Here is a 26,443-nt window from a genome sequence, read left to right as displayed (position 1 = left end):
AGACTACATTTATCTTTTTAAAAGAGCTGATATATAAGTAAGAATTGCACAGGGAAGACACTGAGATACCTTATGTACCCGTCGATATGGAACAAAGCAATACCACTAGGCAATTATAAGCAAATAAAGTTAAAATAATATAAAGCTTCTAAAACACATACCATACTTGTAAAATGACATTCCTTTGGCCCGAGCACTCCTACGAAGCTCATTTATAGCAACAAGAAGTGTTGCTGAAAGAAAAAGCATTTACATCAGCAAGGAAGAAAACTCATGCCTCCAACTTTAGAGATGGCATCTCAAAAGATAAATAAATAGCCACAACACTTTAATGCTAAGGAAAATAAGGAAAGGAATAAGGAAAAGTTCTATATTAAATGAGTTATTATTGGACCCCGATTAATCATTATAATATAATGAATACTTGAGTTCCCATTGTGGCTCAGTGGAAACAACCCAACTAGTATGCATGAAGATGTGGATTTGATCCCTGGCCTTGCTCAGTAGGTAGAGGATCCAGCATTGCCGTGAGCTGTGGTGTAGGTCACAGATGCAGCTTGGATCTGGTATTGCTGTTGCTGTGGCATAGATTGGCTGCCATAGCTCCGATTCGACCCCTAGCCTGAGAACTTACATATGCCATACCTGCGGCCCTAAAAATTTATGTATTTAGGAAAATTTAGACTATATACTATAGCATATATTTCTAAAAATATATACTATATACTATATTCTATAGTACATATTTCTAAAAATCTATACTATATTTCTAAACCACAATAATTTTTTTTATGGCAGCACCCACGGCATATGGAAGTTCCCAAGTCAGGGACTGAATCTGAGCTGCAGTTGCTGCAACACGGTATCCTTTAACCCACTGCGCCAGGCTGGGGATTGAACCTGTGTCTCCAGAGCAACCCAAGCTACTGCAGCTGGAGCCTTAACCCACTGTTCCACAGTGGGAACTCCCCAAACCACAATAATTTAATTATCGTTACCACCATACAGCCTTAGTTTACTGGACAATTACTAGTTGGCAGGCACTATACCAAGCACAATCACTTTTGACACTCTCAACCTTTGAAGCAGGTGTTATTATCACCATTTTACAAGCCTATCAAAGATGAATGGAGGATGCATAAAAAAATGACATTTCAGAAGTAAACATAACTATGAGTAAAGCAGTGAATTAGGCAGTTTCATACACGACATTAGCATGTTTCTGTCATAATACTGCTATAACTGAAACTTTAAGGAACTTTAAAATATTTGCACATGGAGTTCCCGTCACAGCTCAGTGGTTAACGAACCCTTCTAGTAGCATCCATGAGGGCACAGGTTCAATCCCTGGCCTCGCTCAGTGGGTTAAGATCTGGCATTGCCTTGAGCTGTGGTGTAGGTTGCAGACGCAGCTCAGATCCTGAGTTGCTGTGGCTCTGGCGTAGGCCAGCGGCTACAGCTCCATAATGGACCCCTAGCCTGGCAACCTCTATATGCCACAGATGAGGTCCTAAAAGACATAAATAAATTAATTAAATAAAATATTTGTACATTGTAAATCAACTATAATTCAATAAAACTTTTAAAAATGGAAAAAAAGTTATACTGTAAAAAAAGATAGTCTTCTCTGATTAATATCACTAAAACTTTTTTTTAAATTTTATTTTATGGCCTCACACGTGGCATACGGAAGTTCCCAGGGCCAGGGACTGACTCTGAGTTGTAGCTGGAACTACAGCTTAATCCCTAAGCTGATGGATCCTTAATCCATCATGCTGGGTCAGGAATCAAACCAGGGATCGACCCAAGATGCTTCAATTGGATTCTTAACCCAGTGTGCCACAGTGGGAACTCCTAAAACATTATTTAAAAAAAAAATTCAATATATATTATGTTTTTATACTCCATTTCGAATGTTCTGAGCATTATGATATGATACTCAAGAAAAAAAAAAAAAAGTAGGAGTTCCTGTTGTGGCACAGTGGTAACAGACCCAACTAGTATCCATGAGGACAAGGGTTCAATCCCCAACCCCACTCAGTGGGTTAAGGATCTGGTGTGGCCTTGAGCTGTGGGTAGGTCGCTGCTGCAGCTCGGATCTGGCACTGCTGTGGCCGCGGCATAAGCCAGCAGCTGCAGCTGATTCAACCCCTAGCCTGGGAACTTCCACAGGCTGCAAGTGTGGCCCTAAAAAGGAAAAAAAAAAATAGCTTTTCCAAACTTGCCCTGTCCATTACGAACAACCATAGTACATTACATTCAGAGCTTTCTCCCTTAAAGGAGGTAAAACTTATATTGTTATTTCCAGTTTTCTTTTCTTTTCTTTTTTTTTGGCCCTACCTGCAGCAAGAGGAAGTTCCTAGACCCAAAACCAAACCTGCACCACAGCAGTGACAACACTAGATCTTTAACCCACTGAACCACACAGGAACTCCTCCACAATTTTCTTTAATCAGTAGAACTTAGCAGCAATTTAAAAAACAGACTGTTGAATATATATTAATTAAGAATAAAGAGAGGAGTTCCCATCATAGCTCAGTGGTTAACAAACCCAACTAGTATCCATGAGGGTGAGGGTTCGATCCCTGTCCTCGCTCAGTGGGTTGAGGATCCAGTATTGCTGTGAGCTGTGGTGTAGGTCACAGATGCGGCTCAGATCCAGCGTTACTGTGGCTATGGCGTAGGCCGGCAGTTGTAGCTCTTTCAACCCCTAGCCTGGGAAACTCCATATGCTGAGTGTGCGGCCCTAAATACACAAAAGACAAATAAACAAATAAATAAATAAATAAATAAAGAGATAGTGTGACAGGTCATACCTCCTTCAGATACCAATGATCCCGCTAAAATACAATATGCCTAGAAAATATTAAAATAAAGCTTAAGTTAATATTTCACTGAAGAATTACAACAGTTCATGCATGAAGTCTTTATGCTTAAAATTGAAACATAATTCAAATCCTAGTCATATAAAGATTTTGATGAGAAACAGCTAAAATGAAGACAATGAAATAGATAGTATCTTCATAAGAAGAGACAAAAGTTAAAAATCTGATGGCCATCTCATTTTTTTCATACTTGGAAGAGTAATACACACACACACACAGACACACACACACACAGAATGTTATACCATGACCTAAGTTAAATTTATGGTATAAAAGAATAATTAATTATTAAAAAAATATTCTTTGAACTTCGAAATGAACACAAGTACTTGAAATCTAGGGTTGTGGACCCCAGATGCAATAAGATCCACAACCATACCCAGTAACTTCCAGATTTTGTTTGTATGCCCAGTACCAAGAGAATCCTTTATCAGCCCTGATTCAGAAAGATAAGCACTCATAAACAGTAATAAGTTGGGGGAGGATGATAACATCACTTTCCTTACACCCTTGAATAAAACAAAGATACCAAGAATAGCTTTAATCCAATATATACAGAAAGAATTAATGTAATTTTCTAAAAAATTTTAAACGAAGTTCAAACATCTATAGAATTTTCAACATTACCATTTTAGAGCTCTAGGCTTCCCTGAAATAGAGGTTTAAATTTTTTAAACTCAGTCTAACACTCTTCTAACCCTGTTGAGGAAACTAAGATTGCCCAAGGCTATGTGAGTTGCCTGAGCAGACAGAAATGATATCAGAGTAAGAACTACAATACAGGCTTTCCTATCTCAACTGTAGGCCTTTCCACTGAATCTTTCTGGCAATACCAGCAGAAATAGTCTGGAACTACACCATGAGATACAGAAGCTGACAGGGGTGCCACACGACCAATCTGCCCTTGTCAAGGGAGCTACAGTCAGCTGCCAAGCAGGGTCATCTCCAGGAAGTTCCCATGAGAGAAAAAAAGACAGCTTTAAGTATTGCAGAGGCAGAGGAAACCAATGCAAGATGGCAGTGGTGCCAGTGAAGCAGTACTTTCTGTCCCTCATCTCTACCATCAATGCTGTCAATGCTCCTATGACCTAGGGAGTAGGAGAGAAGAACAGAAGCCCTTAGGTGAAAAAATATAATAGAGGCACCAAGCTCGTATTCCTGCAGTGTAGGCTTCCTACCACAATGAGGGAAAGGAGAAGCTTTAACTTTAAATGCTATTCTCACATAGGACTATTACAAGGGAACAGATATTTTAACCATTGATGGGAGATTATTCTTGGGACTAAAAGTGAACAGAGGTCGTCTTGCTTTTCAAGAGTAACTACAGAAATTAACAAAACTGCCCAAGATTTTAACCAAGGAAGTAGTGCTTAATGATTGTATCTACAGAGATGCTCTTGCTCAACGTCACTGAAACATATGGATTTAGAGGTCATGTCCAATTACATGCTAAAAAACACAACTACAGATACATAACCCTGTATGACAGTCAAGAAGATATATTTAGTCCCATTCTTTAACATCAATATGACAAAGACATTCTACTATACTTAATCACAATTTCTTATGACTTCAAAACCGAGTGGAGGAGGGAGATTACCCATAGAAGAGATTCTATTGGTTGAGGATTAAGCAATCCCATGATTCCATGGTACCAAGATAATCCTGCACCCATCATGAAAATACCAACACCACTAATTAGTGAAGCAATATAGCGCATATTCGAAAATCCATACCTGAAAAATAAAAAGATAACATAGTTTACAAAAAATACAAATTTCCTTCAAAATACAAGTTTAAAAGGTCAATGAAAAAGAAAACAAAAACCTTATTACATCAACATCCTGGAAATATCTTAAGAAATCTGCATGACCTAAAATGTTTTAATTTTACCCTGTTTTTAAATTATTAGTATATAAAAGTGACCAAGAAAAAATTTTTCTTGACAAAGTAAAATGCTGTAATGATGTGTAATTCGCAAGCTAGGAAGCTAGCTGTTCTCTATACGAGCTTATTGATAGTTACAGGATATTCAAAATATTATATTTATAAAAAAAAGGAGTGTCTGGTTTTCAAGTAAAGAATGGCATTTATATAAAGCACAGAGGCAGACTCCTTTACAGAAATAAAAGCACATTTTTTTGCCTTATGATTTGATTGCTCAAATTCTGTTACTAAAGCTTGTTTAAAAAACACGTAGAATTCAAAAATTTCACCTGAGTATGACAGTACAAGCAACAGAAAAAAAACTTGTAACAAATAACTAGTATGACTCCAAATAATATATTCTAAAGAGTATACTCATTTTACAAGTAATTTTGAAATATTAACAGAATACTATTTCCATATCACAACGGGGGGTTAAAATACATTAAACATGGATTTAACCGAAATTTTAGATTTTAAATTGACTGACCTATTAGTCCAAATGTGGAATATATACATTTCCTTTGACCAAATAAAACAGAACCCTGGAGTTCTCATCATGGCCCAGTGGAAACAAATCCGACTAGGAACCATGAGGTTGCGGGTTCGATCCGTGGCCTCACTCAGCGGGTTAAGGATCCGGCGTTGCCATGAGCTGTGGTGTAGGTCGCAGACATGGCTTGGATCTGGTGTTGCTGTGGCTGTGGCATAGGCCAGTGGCTACAGCTCCGATTCGACCCCTAGCCTGGGAACCTCCATATGCTGTGGGTGCGGGCCTAAAATGACAAAAGACAAAAAAATAAAATGAAACAACAACAACAAAAATTTAAAAAAAACCCAGAACCCTAAGATTAATATATTTGCTTTGTTATTAAGTATCAAACACGAAGAGGACAAGATCTCTACGCTATGTTGCAAAGCATGAAGTAATTTGAACTCCATTTTCAAGTTATATCTTGAATTTACTTTGACATAGCAGTGAGTCCTACATTTTAGAGGCTGCAGTGGAAGAAATGACCAAATCTTCAACACAAAACTGCAGGTGTATAAACTGAGATTTCAATAATTCAATGATTTGCTGCCAAAATAAAGAAAACAAAATAAAGACAATGTCCTTACGGATGAGTAGGATCTGGTGTTTGAACAGACTTACTGATGCCCAATGCTAGTAAGCCCTATGGAGAAAAAAAAAGTAAATAATCATTAGCAAGATGGGGAGCATAATGAGGTAAAGCCAACCTGGAGGGCACAATCTGACAAGGACAAAGAAATACTCTTTTTTTTTTGTCTTTTTGGCCTTTTACGGCCACACCACTGCACATGGCGGTTCCCAGGATAGGGGTCCAATCAGAGCTACAGCTGCCGGCCTACACCACAGCTCACGGCAACGCCAGATCCTTAACCCATTGAGCGAGGCCAGGGATCGAACCCACGACCTCATGGTTCCTAGTCGGATTCGTTTCCGCTGCGCCAGGAACAGGAATGCCACAAAGAAATAGTTAACATGTACATGTCTAATAGCTCGGCAATTCCCATTTCCACTACTTAGCACAGAGAAAGAAAGATGAACTGAAAGGGGTTCAAAGCAACATTGCTTATAAAGATGAAATATGGGGAAGCAACCTAAAACTCTTCAATGAGGAGTGCCAAAATAAATGATGGTATAACCAAACCATAAATTACTTGTACGATATTAAAAAATGGAGCTGAGATAGAACTCTGTACTATCATGCTATAAATGACATATAATGTAGAGCACAGGAAAAGGTCTGAAAGAAATCACATTTAACTATTTTTATACTTCTGAGGGAAAGAAGTAGGGTAAGGGTGGTCTGTAATACCTGATTTCTACAGGAAAAATAACTTGTATAACTGTACGTTTTAAAGAATACAAGTTGTGGAGTTCCTGTGTTGGCTCAGTGGGCTAAGAACCTGACTAGTGTCCATGAGGCTGCAGGTTCGATCCATGGCCTTGCTCAGTGGGTTAAGGATCCAGCAATGCCACAAGCTGTTGAGTAGGTCACAGACATGGCTCAGATATGGCACTGCTATGGCTGTGGTGTAGGCTGGCAGCTGCACCTCCAATTTGATTCCTAGCCTGGGAAATTCCATATGCCACAGGTGAGGTCCTAAAAAAAAAATATTACAGAGTACAAGTTGTGTATAGATACACTTAATTTCTAGTGAAACTGGAAAACCATGCACAAGAAGTATACACAGCAGTGACTATGTGGGTGTGGAAGGAGGGAATAAAGATGGATGACTTCTTGGTTGTCTAATAATTTTTGTATATTGCTTGATTCAATTTGATTATATCTGAAAAATTTTTGCATCTATGCCCATGAGAGACACTGGTCTGAATATTTTTTCTTGTAATATCTTTAAAGTTTTGGTATCAGAGTTATACCAGCCTTATTGTAGGAGTTGAAAGTGTTTCCTTCTCTACATCTGGAAGTCTGTATACTACTGGTATTATTTCTTCCTTAAATGTTTGATAGAATTCTTTTGATAATGTCCCACAGGTGATTAAGGCTCCCTTCATTTTTTTTAGGTTTTGTTTTTTTTCACTCTAGTTTGAGTATGGATGTTTTCTACTGCCATATATTTGAGTTCACTGATCATTTTTTCTGTAATGTCTAATCTATTAATTCGATATAGTACATTTCTAATATCAGATATATTTTTCAGCTCTAAAAGTTCCACTTGGTTCTTTTTTGTATCTTCCATTTCTCTTCTCATTAGGTTCCCACTTTCCTTTCAATACAGGAACATAGTTGTTAACAGCCATTTGATATCTTTAACATCCTTGTCTGCTAATTCTATCCTACGACAACTGAGTTTGTTTCTACTGATGAATTTTTCTCCTGGCTGTTAGTCAAATTTTCTGCTTCTTGGTTGTCTGATAATTTTTTTTTAAATGCCTGCACTGGAGTTCCTGTTGTGGCCAAGTGGTTAATGAATCCAGCTAGGAACCATGAGGTTGCGGGTTTGATCCCTGGCCTCGCTCAGTGGATTAAGGATCCGGTGTTGCCATGAGCTATGTGTAGGTCACAGACTCAGTTTGGATCCTGCATTGCTGTAGCTGTAGTGTAGGCTGGCAGCTGCAGCTCCAACTGGATTCCTAGCCTGGGAACTTCCATATGCCACAGGTGTGGCTCTAAAAAGCAAAAAAAAAAAAATTGTCTTCAATGTTTTAAATACCAACTAGTACTAAAATTAATAATATGTACATATTTCCTTGCCCATATGTACAGATATTTTTGCGTTTCAATTTTCTTATGTTCATATAAGCTTTCAACAAAATAGGTATATATCTCCCACTTCCCCTCTCCTTCAACATGACTGACTAGCAAAATATCATACAGAGTAGTTAATAAATATTTACTGAATATAAAAATTGAATTCAAGAGAATGACAGTTAGTACTAATAGCAAATGCCTGTATTCTTTCCTTCTTTTCACAACAGGTTTTAATACATCTGACAGCGAGTTACATGAGTTCTCAGGTTTAATTGTTACTTAAGATTGCTCTCCCTGCTCCTTACCATTTCATTTTTTTTTTTTTTGTCTTTTTGCTATTTCTTGGGCCACTCCTGTGGCATATGGGAGGTTCCCAGGCTAGGGGTCGAATCAGAGCTGTAGCCACCGGCCTATGCCAGAGCCACAGCAACGCGGGATCTGAGCTGTGTCTGCGACCTACACCACAGCTCACGGAAACGCCGGATCGTTAACCCACTGAGCAAGGGCAGGGATCGAACCCGCAACCTCATGGTTCCTAGTCGGATTCATTAACCACTGTGCCACGAAGGGAACTCCCCTCATTATTACTTTTGTCTTAAATATTCTTATTGTATCTGTGCCTTTTACTACAAGTTCTCCCAAATCTGTTCTTATATAACACTATAAAAAATACTTGAGATTTTCTCTTAATAGACCACATTCTTCAGTATGTTAAATAATATACAAGTAGAGATTTTGTGTTCTTAAAAATGGCTTAGACTTGCAGTATTCAAAATTTGGATTAAAGGGAGGTTTAAGAAGATATTTTAATTTTATAAAAGTCGCTTTTCAATTTTCAAATCCAAGGAAAAAATCAAAATACCAGTCTAGTGTGAAAATCATTTTAATTCATCAATTGCATGTGACTATTTTATATCTTTATTCAAAACACTTAAATCTACTGGCTCTTGGAGTTCCTGTCATGGCTCAGGGGAAACGAATCTGACTAGTACCCATGGGGATGTGGGTTCGATCCCTGGCCTCGCTCAGTGGGTTAAGGATCAGGTGTTGCTGTAGGCTGTGGTGTAGGCCAGCAGCTATAGCTCCGATTGGACCTCTAGCCTGGGAACCTCTATATGCCAAGAGTATGGCCCTAAAAAGACAAAAAAAAAAATCTACTGGCTCTTACAGTTATAAAAACTCATATTCACAGACCAAACCTCTACCTAATATAAGAATCTCTTCTGCAAAAACTTCTGCCCAAACACCTAGTGACTGATCTCATATTTCATTGCTAAAAATTTTTAAGCATAACAACCTCCTTTCAAATACTATGATCATATGTCTATGTACATCATCATTCAAAAGTAAAACAACTTTCATTTTCTTCTACAACCCAACTACAGGAATCATTTAGTTTTTAAATATGTCAACTTTTAGACTAAAGCCTCAAAAAAACACTATGTTAAATTAATAAGAAAGAAGATTTTACCCCTCACCTGATTACAAGTATCAGATAAAGAATGTATAGCTTCTGAGAACATACTTGCTGAACCTGTATAAATCCAGGCAAGAAATTTGAAGAAGCAGTTTAATCCATTGCTAGGAGAGAAAGAGAATATAATTCAGCATGGGTTTAGATAACAATTTCTACCAAAAGCTTATTTAATTGATACCACACAGACACACACACACACACACAAACATACACATACCACACACTAGATTCTGTTCAAAGTAAATTAAAAGAATCTCTAACCTTTAATACTTAGTATATTTCAGACAACAAGAATACAAATTTGAATAATACAGATTATGGTTTCATTAAATATTTCAATGAAGAAGCATGATATGTGCAAGAAAATTACTCTAGTACATTTTGAGAACTGATGAGAAAAAAGGGTGTTCTACATTTGGACAAAATGGAATTATAAAGGCAATTATGTGTAATTAATCTTAAGTAAGTAAAGGAGTATCTGCACTTGACACTGTTCAGTAGGCCAGTGTCGAAAGCAAGACACTGATGAAGGTTGGTTTATTTAAGTAGGCAGATGACAGAGGTGAAGACAAAGCTAGACCAAGTAATCTGTATCATATCAGAAGACCATGCCATGCTAAATTAAACATGCGGTCGTGCTCAAATTCCATAGTAATGACTAGTACACTTATCCCCGGCACTATACCATGTTTTATTATACCTCTATTACACAAATATTAACATCCTCATTTTGTAAATGAGGAAACTGTACATCCCCTTCCAGCTACCCTATTCTCCTCTCGTCCACGTCAGATAATTTCTGGAAAGAATTACGTCTGCTCTTGCTGTTTTCCTCACTTTGCACTCATTCAGTTTTCAATCCGCTAAACAATGGCTTCTGCCTCTAACACCTTATTAGACTGTTCTTATCAATACCACCAACTGCTTCTTACCATTAAAAGGCTGAAAACATTTTACTATTTTCCTTAATCTCATAGAAGCATTTGCCAGTATTTTCTTAAAACGCTGTGTTCCTTAATTTCCATGACAGTTAGTTTTCTTCCTACTTTTGTCTTTACAGTCTCCGCTAAGTCACGATGGGAACTCCTTCCACTCGTTTCTTAAATGTTAGTATCCTTCGAGGATTTTCTAGAGAGCTTTACCTTTCTCATACACTATATATACATTCTCCAGGTGATCCTAACTACTTCTATGGCTTTAATTATCATCTATATACTAATAACACTTGACTAATCCAGATCACCCTCCAGAGATTCAGACCAATATATGTTAACGATAATAATTATTAAGTACATATTATGTACCAGGCACTAGGCTAAGCATTTTTATATATTACATAAATCCCTTTGATGAAAAAAGCTTTCATTGCTAATCCAGTTTTACTGATGAAAAGAAGTAACTCTGTTGACCTACCCCACTTGGGTGCCCAATAAATAACTCACCCACACTATCCACTTGACCTTCCAATGTTCCTTCTCCCAATGATGGTGCAGTATCTATACAATTGTCCTAACCAGAAACCTAGCACCATCACTGGTCATACTTCTTAAACACTTTTTGAACCTAACCATGTCTCTTCAATCCTTAGATAAAAATTATGTATTAAACCTTTGTCTTTGCAGATTATGTCAAAATTCTTGAAACAGGTAATATGTGTATTTTAGAAATAAAAGAACTAATGAATTATTGAATTAATGCTCTTAAACATCCTAAAATAGATTACTCAGTACAATAGATAAAAGTTAAGCAAAATGATAGGAATCAATTTGACAGAAGAGAAAAGAAAGAGCAAAAGCATCAATTATGTTCTACCAAAGTTAAGTGGGAGAAAAACAGGAGTGCAGATACTCTTCAGTAGTTATAACTGGGGTTTAGTCACTCTAAAAATAGCTTTGGCCAATTCACCTTTTTTTTTGTTTTGTTTAGGGCTGCACTTGAGGCGCATGGAGGTTCCCAGGCTAGGGGTCAAATCAAAGCTGTAGCCGCTGGCTACACCACAGCCACAGCAATGCCAGATCTGAGCCAAGTCAGCAACCTACACCACAGCTCACGGCAACGCCGGATCCTTAACCCACTAAGCAAGGCCAGGAATTGAACCTGCTTCCTCATGGATGCTAGTCATACTCGTTAACCACTGAGGCATGATGGGAACTCCCGCCAATTCAACATTTAAAAAAATACTTCTAGAAGTTCCTATCATGGCTCAGTGGTTAATGAAACCGACTAGCATCCATGAGGTCATGGGTTCGATTCCCTGGCCTCGTTCAGTGGGTTAAGGATTCGGTATTGCTATGAGATGTGGTGTAGGTCACAGGTGCGGCCTGGATCACGTGTTGCTGTTGCTGTTGCTGTGGCTGTGGTATAGGGTGGAGGCTACAGCTCTGATTGGACCCCTAGACTGGGAACCTCCATGTGCCATGGATGCAGCCCTAAAAAAAAAAAGATAAAAAATATTTCTATAAACATCAATGAAACAAGAATTTTTCAGATAGCAACTATTCCTAGATCTTAACCTCATAAACAAAAGTGACACACACAGCACAAGCATGGTCATCTATGTGGACTCTTTCCCTATCACTTTAAAGTATAACTCCCCTATCACTTTATTTTTTATTAAAAATTTTTTTTTTTTTTTTTTGCTTCTTAGGGCGATACTTGCTGCATATGGAAGTTCCCAAGCTAGGGGTCAAATCAGAGCTACAGCTGTCAGCCTATACCACAGCCACAGCAACGCAGGATCCAAGCCACATCTGTGACCTACACCACAGCTCATGGCAACACTAGATCCTTAATCCACTGAGCGAGGCCAGGGATCGAACCTGCAACCTCATGGATACTAGTCGGATTCGTTTCTGCCATGTCACAATGGGAACTCCTCCCCTATCACTTTAAAATAATAAAGACTTATTTGGAGTTCCTGCTGTGGTACAGTGGGTTAAGGAGCTGGTGTTGTTGCAACTGTGGTGTAGGTCACAGCTGCAGCTAGGATTCAAATCCTGGCCTGGGAACTTTCATATGCTGCCAGTGTGCACATTAAAAAAAAAAAAAAAAAAACTTATTTAACTTCCTCCAAAAACAATATAAACTTCTAACTATCTAGATGCCAAATAATAAATTTATACATGCAAGGATATACACATTACAAATAATGTACTTCCATTTTAAAAGGCTTATTTTTCAGTACTTACATGCAAATGGCAACAATCACCACTTTTCCTGGCCCCTTAAAAAAAACTGATGTCGCTCGAGAGCGTGGCTGTAAAAAACAAACAAACAGAAAAATCTGTAACATTTCCCAGAGAAGCATTATGATGCTTATAAGTAATTCTAAAACACCAGGAAATATCTCCTCTATCAATACTTCTAAACTAGATTCATCTAATTCTTTTTCTCTAGAATTTTCTCTTTAAAATGAAATTGAAAGAACATGTAGGTCATTTTCTAGAACCTTGTTTTATTTCCCTTTAATTCATTTCCTGCCTACTTCTGAAAAAATTCTGAGTTGGTTACACAAAAACCAGAAATAACGTAATTAATATGTAATGAACTGAAATCAATATACTCTAAACTGTTTCCATTTCTTGAGCAATTCTTTGCTTTTATTAAACAGGGAACAGCCAAGTGGTAACAATGTGTTTAATTCCAAAACAGACCAAAACAAACAGAAATCAAACAAATAGAGAAACATATCCAGGAAAAATATTTTTCTTCAGTTAAACGTTCTTTTGCCACTCCTTGAATTTATACTTTCTGTGTTGCTTCTCCTGCTCCTTCCTCTCCCTGGAGTGCCATCATCTTCCACTGCAACCTGCCCAAGCTTTACTATCTTTTTCCATATCTGGCCAAGTGTTACCCTTCTATATAAAGCTTTCCTTGGTTCCCCCCAGAGAATAAATGCTCACTCTGTTACACATTTATTATCACACTCTTCTATTAAAACACATCCTATATTCTGTCTTATGCCATTTATTCAAGAAATGGTTATTATGGCCCAGTTCTAGATGTGGGGGCACAAGAGTGAACAAGCGTTCCTGCCTTCACAGATCTCACTGTTTACTACAGGAAGATAGAGAATAAATCCATAGCATTTAGTAGTGATAAATATAATAAAGAAACTAAAACAGAACTGCAAGAACAGTGGGGAGTGGGGTATATGGTGGAAAGGGTTATTTTAGTTAGAATAGTGAGGGAAAGAAGCTCAATGAAGAGAAGGAGACAACCATGAAAAAACTGGAAGGTTTCAGGCAGAGCATACAGCACACTCAGAGATTCTGAAACAGAAATAAGTTTCATATGTAGAAAGGACAAAAATAAGGCCAATGTGGCTAACACACAGATAGCAGGGAAATGATAGGAGTTGAGGCCACAGGAGGAGGCAGAGGCCATATCCCAACAGGACTTTGTACACTATGGTAAGAAGGGTGAATCTTTATTTTTTTTTAATTAAATTATGGTTGATTTACAGTGTTGTACCAATTTTTGTTGTACAACAAAGTACCCAGTTATATATGCATTCCTCTTCTAATATTATCTTCCATCACAGTCTATTCCAGGAGATTAGAAATAGTTCCCTGTGCTGTACAGTAGGACCTCATTGCTTATCTATTCTAAATGTAATAGTTTGCATCTACTAACCCCAAACTCCCAGTCCATCCTACACTGTCTCCCCTCCCACTTGGCAACCACAAGACCGTTCTCTATGTCTTTGAGTCTGTTTCTGTTTTGTAGATAGGTTCATTTGTGCCATATTTTAGATTCCACATATAAGTGATGTCATATGGTATTTAGCTTTCTCTTTCTGACTTATTTCTCTTAGTATAAGAAACTCTAGGAGTTCCCGTTGTGGCCCAGCAGAAATGAATCCGACTAGGAACCATGAGGCTTCGGGTTCGATCCCTGGCCTTGCTCAGTGGGTTAAAGATCTGGTGTTGCCGTGAGCTGTGGTATAGGTCCCAGATGCAGCTCGAATCTGGCGTTGCTGTGGCTCTGGCATAGGCTGGCTGCAACAACTCCGATTAGACCCCTAGCCTGGGAACCACCATGTGCCACGGGGTGCAGCCCTAAAAAGACAAAAAACAAAAAAAGAAAAAAACAAAAAAGAAACTCTAGTTGCATCTATGTTGCTAGAATCTTACTCTAATCGCAAAACGGCACCACTGGATGATTTTAAACAGATGCTTAATACGGTCTGATTTATGTTTTTAAAAGATATAGTTTATGATGCAGAGAATAAATTATGGGGGCAAAAGCAAAACAAGAGAGATCAATTTGGAGGATAAGAGATGGTGATGGTTTAGAGTAAGGTTAAAATAAAGGCCATGATGAGAAACAGTCATACTTGGTATCTATTTTGGAGAAAATGCCAATGGATCCTGCTAACAGATTTAAATATAGAAGAACCTATAATGAATGTCTGACAATTAAAGGCCGGGTTAAAAAAGCAGGATCTTTTGCGAAAGAGAAAGAAGAGGAGACAGAATCAATGAAGAGGAAAGCCAGGAGAAAGGGTGTCTTGGCTTCTAGAGAGTAAGGAATTCCAAGGAACATGAATACTTGTGGGCACGGCAGCACTTCATCCTCACTTCTCTAACCTCCACAAAGAGGGAATTTTCCCCCAAAATTGTCGGCCTCTTGCACATAACCCTCCCCCCACTCCCTACCAGTGCCCTGGAGGATGACTAAGTTTATTGAGGGAACAAAACTGGTAAACTGGGGAGAGAATGTGGGCATGCTTAGCTCCCTCCTTTATTCTAGAATTTGGTGCACATTCCCTTCTATTCTTCCATGGCTCTGTATCTGGGAAAGAAGGGGTAGAGCTGGCTACAACTATCTAAATAAGGACAGTCTTTAAAGGAGTTCTGTAGTGGTGAAGTGCAAACAAATCCAACTAGTATCCATGAAGATGCAGGTTTTTGATCCGTGGCTTTGCTCAGTGGGTCAGGGATCTGGTGTTTGCTGTGAGCTATGGTGTAGGTCACAGACACGGCTCAGATCCCACGTTGCTGTGAATGTGGTATAGGCCAGCAGCTACAGCTCTGATTAGACTCCTAGCCTGGGAACCTCCATATGCCACGGGTGTGGCCCTAGAAAAGAAAAAGAAAAAAAAAAAGAATATTTTGGATGGCACAAATGAACCTTTCTACAGAAAAGAAAATCATGGACTTGGAGAATAGACTTGTGGTTGCCGAGGGGGAGGGGGAGGGAGTGGGATGGATGGGGACCTTGGGGTTAATAGATACAGACTATTGCCTTTGGAATGGATTAGCCATGAGATCCTGCTGTGTAGCACTGCGAACTATGTCTGGTCACTTATGACGGAGCATGATAATGTGAGAAAAAACAATATATATATGTATGTGTAATTGGGTCACCATTCTGTACAGTAGAAAATCGACAGAACACTGTAAACCAGCTATAATGGAAAAAAAAATCATTATTAAAAAAAAAGAATATCTTGGAATCAGATTATAGACATGCTGGACACTGACAATGGACTGATACTAGGATTTTGCTCCACAACACATACATACATACATAACATTAACAGAAAGATATTCTTACCTTAGTATTTCCCAGAAAGTCTCTGTATTCTCTCAATATTTTTTGGTTTTGAAATAACCCTAGAAGAAAAGAATTACACAACACATTTAGTGCATACATATTCTTATCAGTCACATTTCAGATTAATAGAATTATTCTAAGACCATGTTAAATAGTCTTCTACTAGTTACCAATACAAATATTAGGTTATTTATTATAAGAAAGCTAAATTTGTAACCTGATTAAAGAAATAGGCAGGGAGTTCCCTGGAGGCCCAGTGATTAAGGACTTGGCATTGTCACTGCCATTGCTCAGTTTAATCGCTGGCCTGGGAACTTCTGCATGGTGCAGGTGCAGCCAAAAATAAAATAAAATAAAACAAAAATAGGCAAAGGACTTGAATTAGAATTTTCTCCAAAGATGATATACAAATGGCCAACAAGCATACAAAAGGAAGCTCATACCACTAATCATTAGAGAAATGCAAATCAAAACCACAATGAGGTATCACTTCACACCCATCAGAGTGTCTACTATTGGAGTTCATGTTGTGGTGCAGCAGAAAGGAATCTGACTAGTATGCATGAGGGATGTGGGTTTGATCCCTGGCCTCACTCAGTGGGTCAGGGATCCAGCGTTGGTGTGAGCTGTGGTATAGGTTGCAGATGCAAACTGTGAGCTGTGGTGTAGACAAGCAGCTGTAGCTCTGATTCAACCCCTAGCCTGGGAACTTACATATGCCACGAGTGTGGCCCTAAAAAGCAAAAAACAAAAAACAAAAAAGGAAAGAGTGGCTACTCTCCAAAAAAAATCCCCAGGTTCCTGTGGTATTCATAGGATGTGGGATCGATCCCTGGCCCCACTAAGTGGGTTAAGAATCCAGCACTGCCGTGAGCTGTGGTGTAGGTCACAGATATAGCTTAAATCTGGCATTGCTGTGGCTATCACGTAGGCTGGCTCTTGCAGCTCCAATTCGACCCCTAACCTGGGAACTTTCATGTGCTGAGGTTTGGCCCCTAAAAAGAAAAAAAAAAAAATCAGAAACTAGTAAGTGTAGGCAAAGATGCAGAGAAACTGGAATCCTGAGTATGTTGGTAGGATTATAAAATATTGGAACTGCCATGGAAAACAATATGGAGGTCCCTCAAGAAATTAAAAATGATCATACAATCTAGCAATTCCACTCCTGGATATAGCCAAAAACAAAAAAAAAATGAAAGTAGGATCTCAAAGAGATATTTTTACACTCAAAACCATAGGTAGCACTATCCACAATGGGCAAGAAGTGAAAGCAACCAAAATACCCATGGATAAATAAATGGATAAAAAACTTGTGCTCTACATACAATGGAATATTATTCAGACTTAAGAGGAAGAAAATCCTATCACATGGTTGAACCTTGAGGACATTATGCTAAGGGAATAACTTAGTCAAAAAGACAAATACTGTATGATTCTATTTACATGAGGTATCTACAGCAGTCAAATTCATAGAAACAGAAAAAAAAACAGTAGTTATCAGGGGCCAGAGGGAGGGGTTAAAGAGAATTAACATGTATAGTTTCAGTCTTGCAAGACAAAAGAGTTCTAGAAAATATTTTCTGGAGCTGTTTCATAACAATGTGAATATACTTAACACTCCTGAATTATACACTTTAAAAAGTTAAAATGATAAATTTTATATTGCATTTTGCAGTGAGATAAAGGCAGTTTGCTAAGATTCTCTTCTCAGTATTAACTAAAAAATATGAGTTTTTTAAGCCTGATACAAGAACCAATTCTCCATTTTTAGCTTAAGTTTTAAAAATATAGGGGAGGGGAGTTCCCGTTGTGGCTCAGTGGTTAACCAATCAGACTAGGACCCATGAAGTTGCAGGTTCAATCCCTGAGCCTAGCTCAGTGGGTTAAGGATCCAGCATTGCCATGAGCTGTGGTGTAGGTCACAAACATGGCTCAGATCCGTGGCTGTGGCATAGGCTGGCGGCTACAGCTGTGATTAGACCTCTAGCCTGGGAACCTCTACACGCCACAGTTGTGGCCCTAGAAAGACAAAATAAAAATAAAAATAAAAATATAGGGGAGCTCCCCTGGTAGCTCAGCAGGTTAAGGATCTGGTATTGTTACTGCTATGGCACAGGTTTGATCCCTGCCTGAGAACGGCTCCCTTCCCACCCACCCACCGCCCGAAAAAAATTTTTTTCTATTAATGAGCTTTCTCAAATTTTGTACTTTCAATATTTCCTTTAGTATATGTACAAGGCTAGTCATGGTATCATTATTTTAGTAGTAGAAGACCAGGAATGACCTATTAGAGAATAACTGAATAAACTATGGTGTATCATTATTTTAGTAGTAGAAGACCAGGAATGACCTATTAGAGAATAACTGAATAAACTATGATAATAGACATGAAGAAATGTCTCTATTTCCTGCTATGGACTGTTCCCCAGAACATATTATCAAGTAAAAAAGGACATAAAGTATGTATAGTTTATGCCTTATTTATGAAAAGGGAGGTATTAATTACCAGTATGCATGCTATTTTATTATATTTTTTAATGGAAAAAATAACCTCCAAACTAATTTTTCAGTTACCTATGGGAAAGGGAAGGAGTAAGGGTAGAGAAGACAGGTGGAAGCTAAACTTCTCTGAAGTAGTTTGTCTGGTAGATGTGATTTTGGAATCATATAACTGTTCTACAAAAAATAAACTACATTTCTAAAAATCAAATGCAAACTGAAACAAATAAACCTAATTTGTATCTATGATATGGTTTAATCCATACAGTGAGAAATTACAAGCGACTTTAAAGCATAGACAACTGACTATATATCCCTAGTGCAACATATATTAAAGACAAAAGGAAAAATAGAAATCTTAAATCACCTTGATACCAATAATACTGATAATGTATCAAAATGAAACTATACTGTATTCTCTCCATGTGTGCATATATACATATAAGAACAAACCAAAAATATAATTATGTTAATGAATTAAGAAATAAGATTTTTCAGTGTAAAAAATACAAAAAAAAAGTTTATCAGAATAACCCATGTATTTTCACTTAAAAAAACAAGTATTTCCTAGTTCTAACCACTAAAAAGACCTAAAAAATATATCAATGTATAAAAATGAGTAATTCTAATGTCTACAGGTCTCTCAATTTATTTCCTGTTAAAAGGAAAAGGGGGAGTTCCCGTCGTGGCTCAACAGAAATGAATCTGACTAGCATCCATTAGGATGGAGGTTCAATCCCTGGCCTTGCTCAGTGGGTTAAAGATCCAGTGTTGCCATGAGCTGTGGTATAGGCTGCAGATGTGGCTCAGATCTGATGTTGCTGTGGCATAGGCCAGTGGCTACAGCTCCAATTCAACCCCTAGCCTGGAACCTCCATATGCTGCAAGTACAGCTATAAAAAGACCCCCCCTTCCCCCCAAAAAAGGAAAAAGGGGCTCCTATTAGAAACAGCAGATTCTCAATCTGGGGCAGGAAATACATAAACTAAACCGGAAACATCTTACTGTATCTAAAAGCAAGGACCAGAGTTATGACAAAAGGACTTAGGAGCCAATCTGAGATGTTTCCACTGGGCAGCAGTAGAATTTGGGCAGCATGGTTTTGCCTATTTTATTCTTTCCTTCCTTGTATATCTTCTCCTTGTTCTCCCCCATCTCCCTAATCCCCTTCCCATCCCACTGCCCTTCTACCTGACTCTGAACACCTATACTCTCAAGAAACCCTCTCCATCCCTTTTCTTCCTGTACTACTGATCATAACTATCTCAGAATTTAAGCCTTGGTCCTGGGCAGAACTTAAATAGTTAAAGAATTCAGAATCCTCCGAAATAAAGCCTGACAAGAAAAAATATACATACATATATTTTTTGCAGGTACTAGCACCTCCATCTCTACTTTAATCCTGCCACATTACTGTTCAGTTGTTTGGAGTACCAGAACTATAACTGTTGTACCAGTATCTAATTATCTAATTCCCCCAATATATTATGCCCTACTGGAATAACACCTGATCATATCCTATTTTAGCACCTGTATTACCTATAAAGAAGCCCAATGGAAGCCATTTACTGAGTAAGTGATACCAAATTCTGTGGCTCCCTGACCCCCAGTATGTATTTCTTTCATTGCAAGTAAACATTTCTGCTGCAGATTCAATGCATCCCTATCAAAACCCCAAGGACATTTTTCACAGAAACAGAACAAAAAACCCTAAAATTTATATGAAATCACAAAAGACCTCAAATAGCTCCTATTAGAAACAGCAGATTCTCTCAGAGCAACACTGAGAAAAGAATAAAGCTCTAAGGTTTCATGCTTCCTGATTTCAAACTACATTACAAAGCCATAGGAATCAAAATAGCATAGGATTGGCAGAAAAAACAGAGAGAGAGAGATCAATGCAACAGAATTGAGAGCCCAGAAATAAACCCATGCATATATGAACAATTAATTTATGACAAAGGAGCAAATAACATACAATGGAGAAAGGATAGTCTCTTCAATTAATGCTACTGGGAAAACCAAACAACTACATACCAAAAAAAAAAAAAAAAAGAAGAAGAAGAAAAGAAACTAGACCATTATCTCACATCATACACAAAAATCAACTCAAAGTGGATTAAAGATTTGAATATAAGACCTGAAACCATAAAAAAATCCTGGAAGAAAACACAGGCAATACATCCTTTGACATCGATCTTCACAGTATTTTTCTAGACCTATCTCCTCAGGCAATGGAAACAAAAGCAAAAACAAACAAATGGGACTATATCAAACTAAAAAGCTCCTGCGCAGCAAAGGAAATCATTAACAAAAAGAAAAGACAACCTACTGAACAGGAGAAGATATCGGCAAATGAAATATCTGATCAGGGGTTAATAGCCAAAAAATATAAAGAACTCATACACTTCAACAACAAAAAAATCCACACAATCCAATTAAAAAATGGGCAGAAGAGCTGAAAAGAAAATTTTCCGAAGTTTTTTCCATACAGAGGGCCAACAGGGACATGAAAAGATGTTCAATATCACTAATTATTAAGGAAATGCAAATCAAACCCACAATGAGACATCTGTCAGAATGGCTACCATCAAAAAGGCAAAAAAAAACAAGCGTTGATGAGGACATGGAGAAAAGGGAGCCCTTGTGCACTGCTGATGGGAATACAAATTAGTACAGCCACTAAGGAAAACAGTATAGAGTTTCCTCAAAAAATTAAAAAATTATATGATCCAGCTACCCCATTTCTGGGTATTTTTCCAAAGAATGTGAAACACTAATTAGAAAAGATATGTGCACCTTATGTTCCTTGCAGAATCATTTACAATAGCCAAAATATGAAAACAACGTTAAGTGCCCAACAACAGATGAATGGATAAAGATACAGTATTTTTACTCAATGAAATACTACTCAGCCATTAAAAAAAGATGAAATCTTGCCATCTGATAAGTGAGGACAAGTCAGAGGGAGAAAGATAATACCATATGACTTCTTTCATATATGGAATATAAAAACAAACAAACATACAAACAAAATGAACAATCCAAACCAAACCACACATACAGATACAGAGAACACAGTAGTGGTTACTAGAGAGGAAGGGACAGAGGATGGTGAAAATGGGTAAAATGGATCAACTGTACAGTAACAGAAACTAAATTTTTGGTGGAAAACACACAAAATTAGAAATATAACCTTGGAGTTCCTGTTGTGGTTCAGCGGTTAACAAACCCGACTAGCATCCATGAGGATACAGGCTCGATCCCTGGCCTTGCTCACTGGGTTAAGATCCAGTGTTGCCGTGATTCTGTGCTGTAGGTTCACATGTGACTCAGATCCCGCATTGCTGTAGCTGTGGTATAGGCCAGCGGCTACAGCTCCAATTCAACTTCCAGCCTGGGAACCTCCATATGCCATGAATGTGGCCCTAAAAAAGACAAGAGACAAAAAAGGAAAAAGAAATATAACCTTGTATACATGAAACACATAATGTTATAAATTAAGGTTATCTCAATTAAAAATAAATTTAAAAAAAGAAAAGCAAATGTTTCATTCCTGTGGATTTAAGTACAGCTCTCTTTGTATATCTGTGAATATAAAGATACTCAACAGTTGTTTACTTCTGAGAAGCCAAAACCTCGTAGAAACTAGGATTCACTTTTAGAACATCGTACCTGTTCTTCAAGTCAGACCCTAAGTTTTCATATTCATGTTTTATAGAAACCACAAACTAGCTGTGTTTGCTCTCATGATCTTTAAAAAGCCATAGAGGAGAAAACAAATAGGTATTTTTATAAAACAGTGAAATCTCAAAAATGAAAATTGATGTTTGCTGCAACCAACAAAACCAAAGCCAAGAGGTGGAAAACCACTAGGGAAAATACAGTTATTACAGGTTACTTACAAGTTGCTTTTCAATTAATTCAGCTTTAAATTGAATGTACATGGAGTTCCCATTGTGGCGCAGTGGAAACGAATCCGACTAGCAACCATGAGGTTGCGGGTTCCATCACTGGCCTCGCTCAGTGGGTTAAGGATCCAGCATTGCTGTGAGCTGTGGTGTAGGTCGAAGATGTGGTTTGGATCTGGCGTTGCTGTGGCTCTGGCGTAGGCCGGCAGCAACAGCTCCGATTAGACCCCTAGCCTGGGAACCTCCATATGCTGCAGGTGTGACCCTCAAAAGACAAAAGACAAAAAATAAATAGACTAGACTAGACTAGACTAGAATATACTTACTTTCTCTATATTCTATTTCTGCTTCTTTACGAAGTTTTTTCTCTCTGGCAAGAGCTTCAGGGCTTCCCCCAAACTTCCAAAGATCTATGTACACACAGGCCACCAACAATGACAATTTAATGACTTTTATAAATCTAGGTAACTATAATTAAAAGAGAATTTAACAACAAAGCATAATAAAGTCTTTCAGAAAAAATATAAAGCACTTAAGAAACTTCTCTAAATTAACTCTAAACAGTAAGAGTAAATTCCAAAGCAAATTTTCTTATACATTTTTTTTTAGCTAAAGAGTACCTACTAGTAACTCTCAGATAAACAAATCTGCAAATAGAAAAATACTCTGCTTTTATAATATGTCATTTAAAAAATTCTGAATCTGTCTAAAATGCGTTTTTATTAATTCAGCTTGTATTTTTACTCTAAAAGAACTAGGTTCTTACTTTGCCTCCACATCTGATCTCAAGTATACAGTAAAGGACTCAGTATCTTCATGAGGACTTCGTCGTCTGATTTTTCGAAGCTGTTCTAGATCGCTGAAGAAGAAACATGTTGAATTTATTCAGACAAAGTTCATATAGTTCATGTACTTAAAAGGATTATTAAGAGCAGATAAAAGCCACTACACTGATCCTCATCTTATTTATTTTTTCCCAGGCCACACCAGCAGCATGTAGAAGTTCCTGGGCCAGGGACTGAACCCTCGCCACAGTAGCCACCTGAGCTACAGCAGTGACAGTGCCACTGCACCACCAGGGAATTTCCTGATCCTCATTTTATTTATTTTATTTATTTATCTATTTATTTATTTAGGGCTGCACCCACAGCATATGCAAGTTCCCAAGCTAGAACCACAGCTGCTCTAGCCTACACCACAGCCACGTCTGCAACCTACACCACAGCTCATGAGCAATGCAGGATCCTTAACCCACTGAGCAGGGCCAGGGAACGAACCCACATCCCCATGGATACTAGTTGGGTTCGTAACCCACCGAATCACAATGGAACCCCCTCCCTTGATCCTTATCTTAAAAGCTAAATCTGTATAGCCTGTAAAAATCAAGTTAAAGGTGATATTTTGTACACAAAAAGTGGTTTAGAGATTAAAAACCTTATTGTTCAATAAAGATTCTGTAACATAATATACAGAAAGTCAATTCCTTTAATGGTACTTGTATTTTATCTGCTATGGACACATATTGCAACGTCCGATATATAAAGAAAAAAAGTGAAAAGTGGAAAAAACATGGATTAGGGTATCATTCCTCTACTGAAGAATTTAAATTTAATATTTACAGTCATTTGTTTATATCCAGACTAATACTAAATGGTAGTATTATTCATAGGTATCAAGTAAAGAGTATATATCAATCTATATGGGAAAAGAATCTGAAAAAGAATGGATGTGTGTATATGTATAACTGAATCACTTTGTTGTACAGCAGAAATGATCGCAGCATTGTAAAGCAAGTATACTTCAATAAAACTTAAAGAGCATATGTCAATTTCATGCTATTTAATCATTTTCCTTTCTCTTAAATCCTGAAAGGTTTATACATTCATCAAGTCACTGCTAAAGAGTCATTCTAAATTTGATCATTAGTCTTCCTTGGGAAATTTTGTAATAGTAATGAAAAGACCTATCAACAAAAATCTGGTGACTACAGAATGAATTAAGTTATAGAAGTTAAGGAGTTCCCATCATGGCATAGCGGAAACGAATCCAACTAGGAACCATGAGGTTGCAGGTTCAATCCCTGTCCTTGCTTAGTGGGTTGAGGATCTGGGGTTGCTGTGGTGCAAGCCAGCAGCTGTAGCTCCGGCTGGACTCCTAGCCTGGGAACCTCCATATGCCAAGCGTGTGGCCCTAACCCCCCCCCCCCCACCAAAAAAGTTACAGAAGTTAAACCTGGAGTTTAAAATAATCAGAATTCCTCTGTGGCTCAATGAGTTAAGGACGTGGTACTGTCACTGCTATGGCTAGAGTTCGATCCCTGACCCAGGAATTGCTGTATGCTGTGGGTGTGGCCAAAACGGAAAAAAAGGGAGAGAGAGAGAAAAGTCAACAATCAGCTATCACACATAAGTAAAAAAAAAAAAAAAGTCTGGACCAGGTAACAAGATGTATATTCTGATTCCCGCTCTGCCACTGACTCAATAAATGAGCTAGGTCACCACTAACATCTTTATTATGTTCTCTGGCCTATAATGTGGAGTCAGCAATACCTAACCTACTTAATTCATAAATTTTTGTATGTGAAACAGAATATAGTTTTACATCATTAATATAACTGATTGTTCTTTCATTAGTTGTACAAGCTATAAAACTGATTATAGGAATCCTTATTTCTTGATATTATACCACAGAACATATAACCATGGGGGAAAGGAGGGAGAAGTCTAGATCATCTCATGTCTAAACTGCCAAGAATTCTTCCACATAAATATGGCTTCTCTAGGGAGACATACAAAGAGGCTAATTAATAACAAGATACCAGAAAAAAGCAAAATAAGTTATACTCAACAAAAACCACAGTTGGAAGAGTGTGAATATAAAGATTATTAAATTAAGTACTCAACTCTGCTAGACAAAAAAACCCCCAAATTTTAAAGTCATACAAATATGCAAATAATCCTGGAGTTCCTGTCGTGGCTCAGTAGAAACGAATCTGACACAGGTTCGATCCCTGGCCTCACTCAGTGGGTTAAAGGATCCAGTGTTTCCATGATCTGTGGTGTAGGTCACAGGCAAACTTTGGATCTGGTGTTGCTGTGGCTGCGGTGGTAGGCCAGAGGCTACAGCTCAAGATTCGACCCGTAGCTGGGAACTTCCATATGCCTCTAGTGAGGCCCTAAAAAGACAAAAAAAAAAAAAAAAGGAAATAATCTTATAGATAATTCTGCTAGATATTAACAATAAAACTCCTAAGGTTCTGGAGTTCCTGCTATGGTACAACAGGATCAGTGGCATCTCTGCAGAGCCAAGACACAGGTTCAATCCCCAGCCCAGCACAGTGAGTTAAAGGACCTAGCGTTGCCACAGCTGTGGTGTAGAGCACAACTGTCGCTTGGATCTGATCCTTGGCCCAGGAACTTCACATGCCGTGAGGCAGCCCAAAAAGGGGAAAACAAAAACAAAAACTCCTAAGGCTCTTGTATGATACAGAGATTTTAAAGAACCTGGCTTTTTGAGTTAAAGGAGCCAAGAAAGACTGGAATTACTCACACTGAAGCAGAATTCAGTTTAGTAAGTTAATAATTTTCATATTTAACTGATGAATAAAAAAATATTCTTCAACTTAGGAAGGAGCCATGGTAAAGTTTTCACATGAATGGTAGCAAGTAACAAATTCTAAGAAATAACAGGTTGTTTAGATTAGATATAGCAAATTACCACATTAAAAAAAAAATACTGTACCTGGATTTGAGGCAGAACTCATTCATTGCTCTGACTCCAGTGATGAAATTATTCTGAGTGTATTTTGGTCCATATTCCCTCTTTTTAAGGACTGCTTTGACTAAAACCAAAAATATAGGAAAACATACTAAATATAAATTGGAAGTCACATTTAAAGATGAACATATGCTGATTTTTAAGTGAGCTTTCTAATGAACTCTAGAA

General features: G+C 37.8%; 1 protein-coding gene across 1 annotated transcript in view; it reads right to left on the bottom strand.

The window, feature by feature from the left end:
* SLC30A9 (solute carrier family 30 member 9) overlaps positions 1-26,443 on the bottom strand; it is a 54,192-nt gene that overhangs the window by 14,125 nt on the left and 13,624 nt on the right. The window contains 11 exon segments of the mRNA XM_047798703.1: positions 162-233; positions 2,817-2,856; positions 4,486-4,621; positions 5,931-5,986; positions 9,529-9,631; positions 12,716-12,783; positions 16,089-16,147; positions 22,825-22,891; positions 22,893-22,908; positions 23,265-23,357; positions 26,240-26,339. Coding sequence (XP_047654659.1) covers positions 162-233; positions 2,817-2,856; positions 4,486-4,621; positions 5,931-5,986; positions 9,529-9,631; positions 12,716-12,783; positions 16,089-16,147; positions 22,825-22,891; positions 22,893-22,908; positions 23,265-23,357; positions 26,240-26,339 — 810 coding nt within the window.

Source organism: Phacochoerus africanus, chromosome 10, assembly GCF_016906955.1.
Source record: "Phacochoerus africanus isolate WHEZ1 chromosome 10, ROS_Pafr_v1, whole genome shotgun sequence".
NCBI lineage: Eukaryota > Metazoa > Chordata > Mammalia > Artiodactyla > Suidae > Phacochoerus > Phacochoerus africanus.
This window is presented reverse-complemented; position numbering and strand designations above follow the sequence as displayed.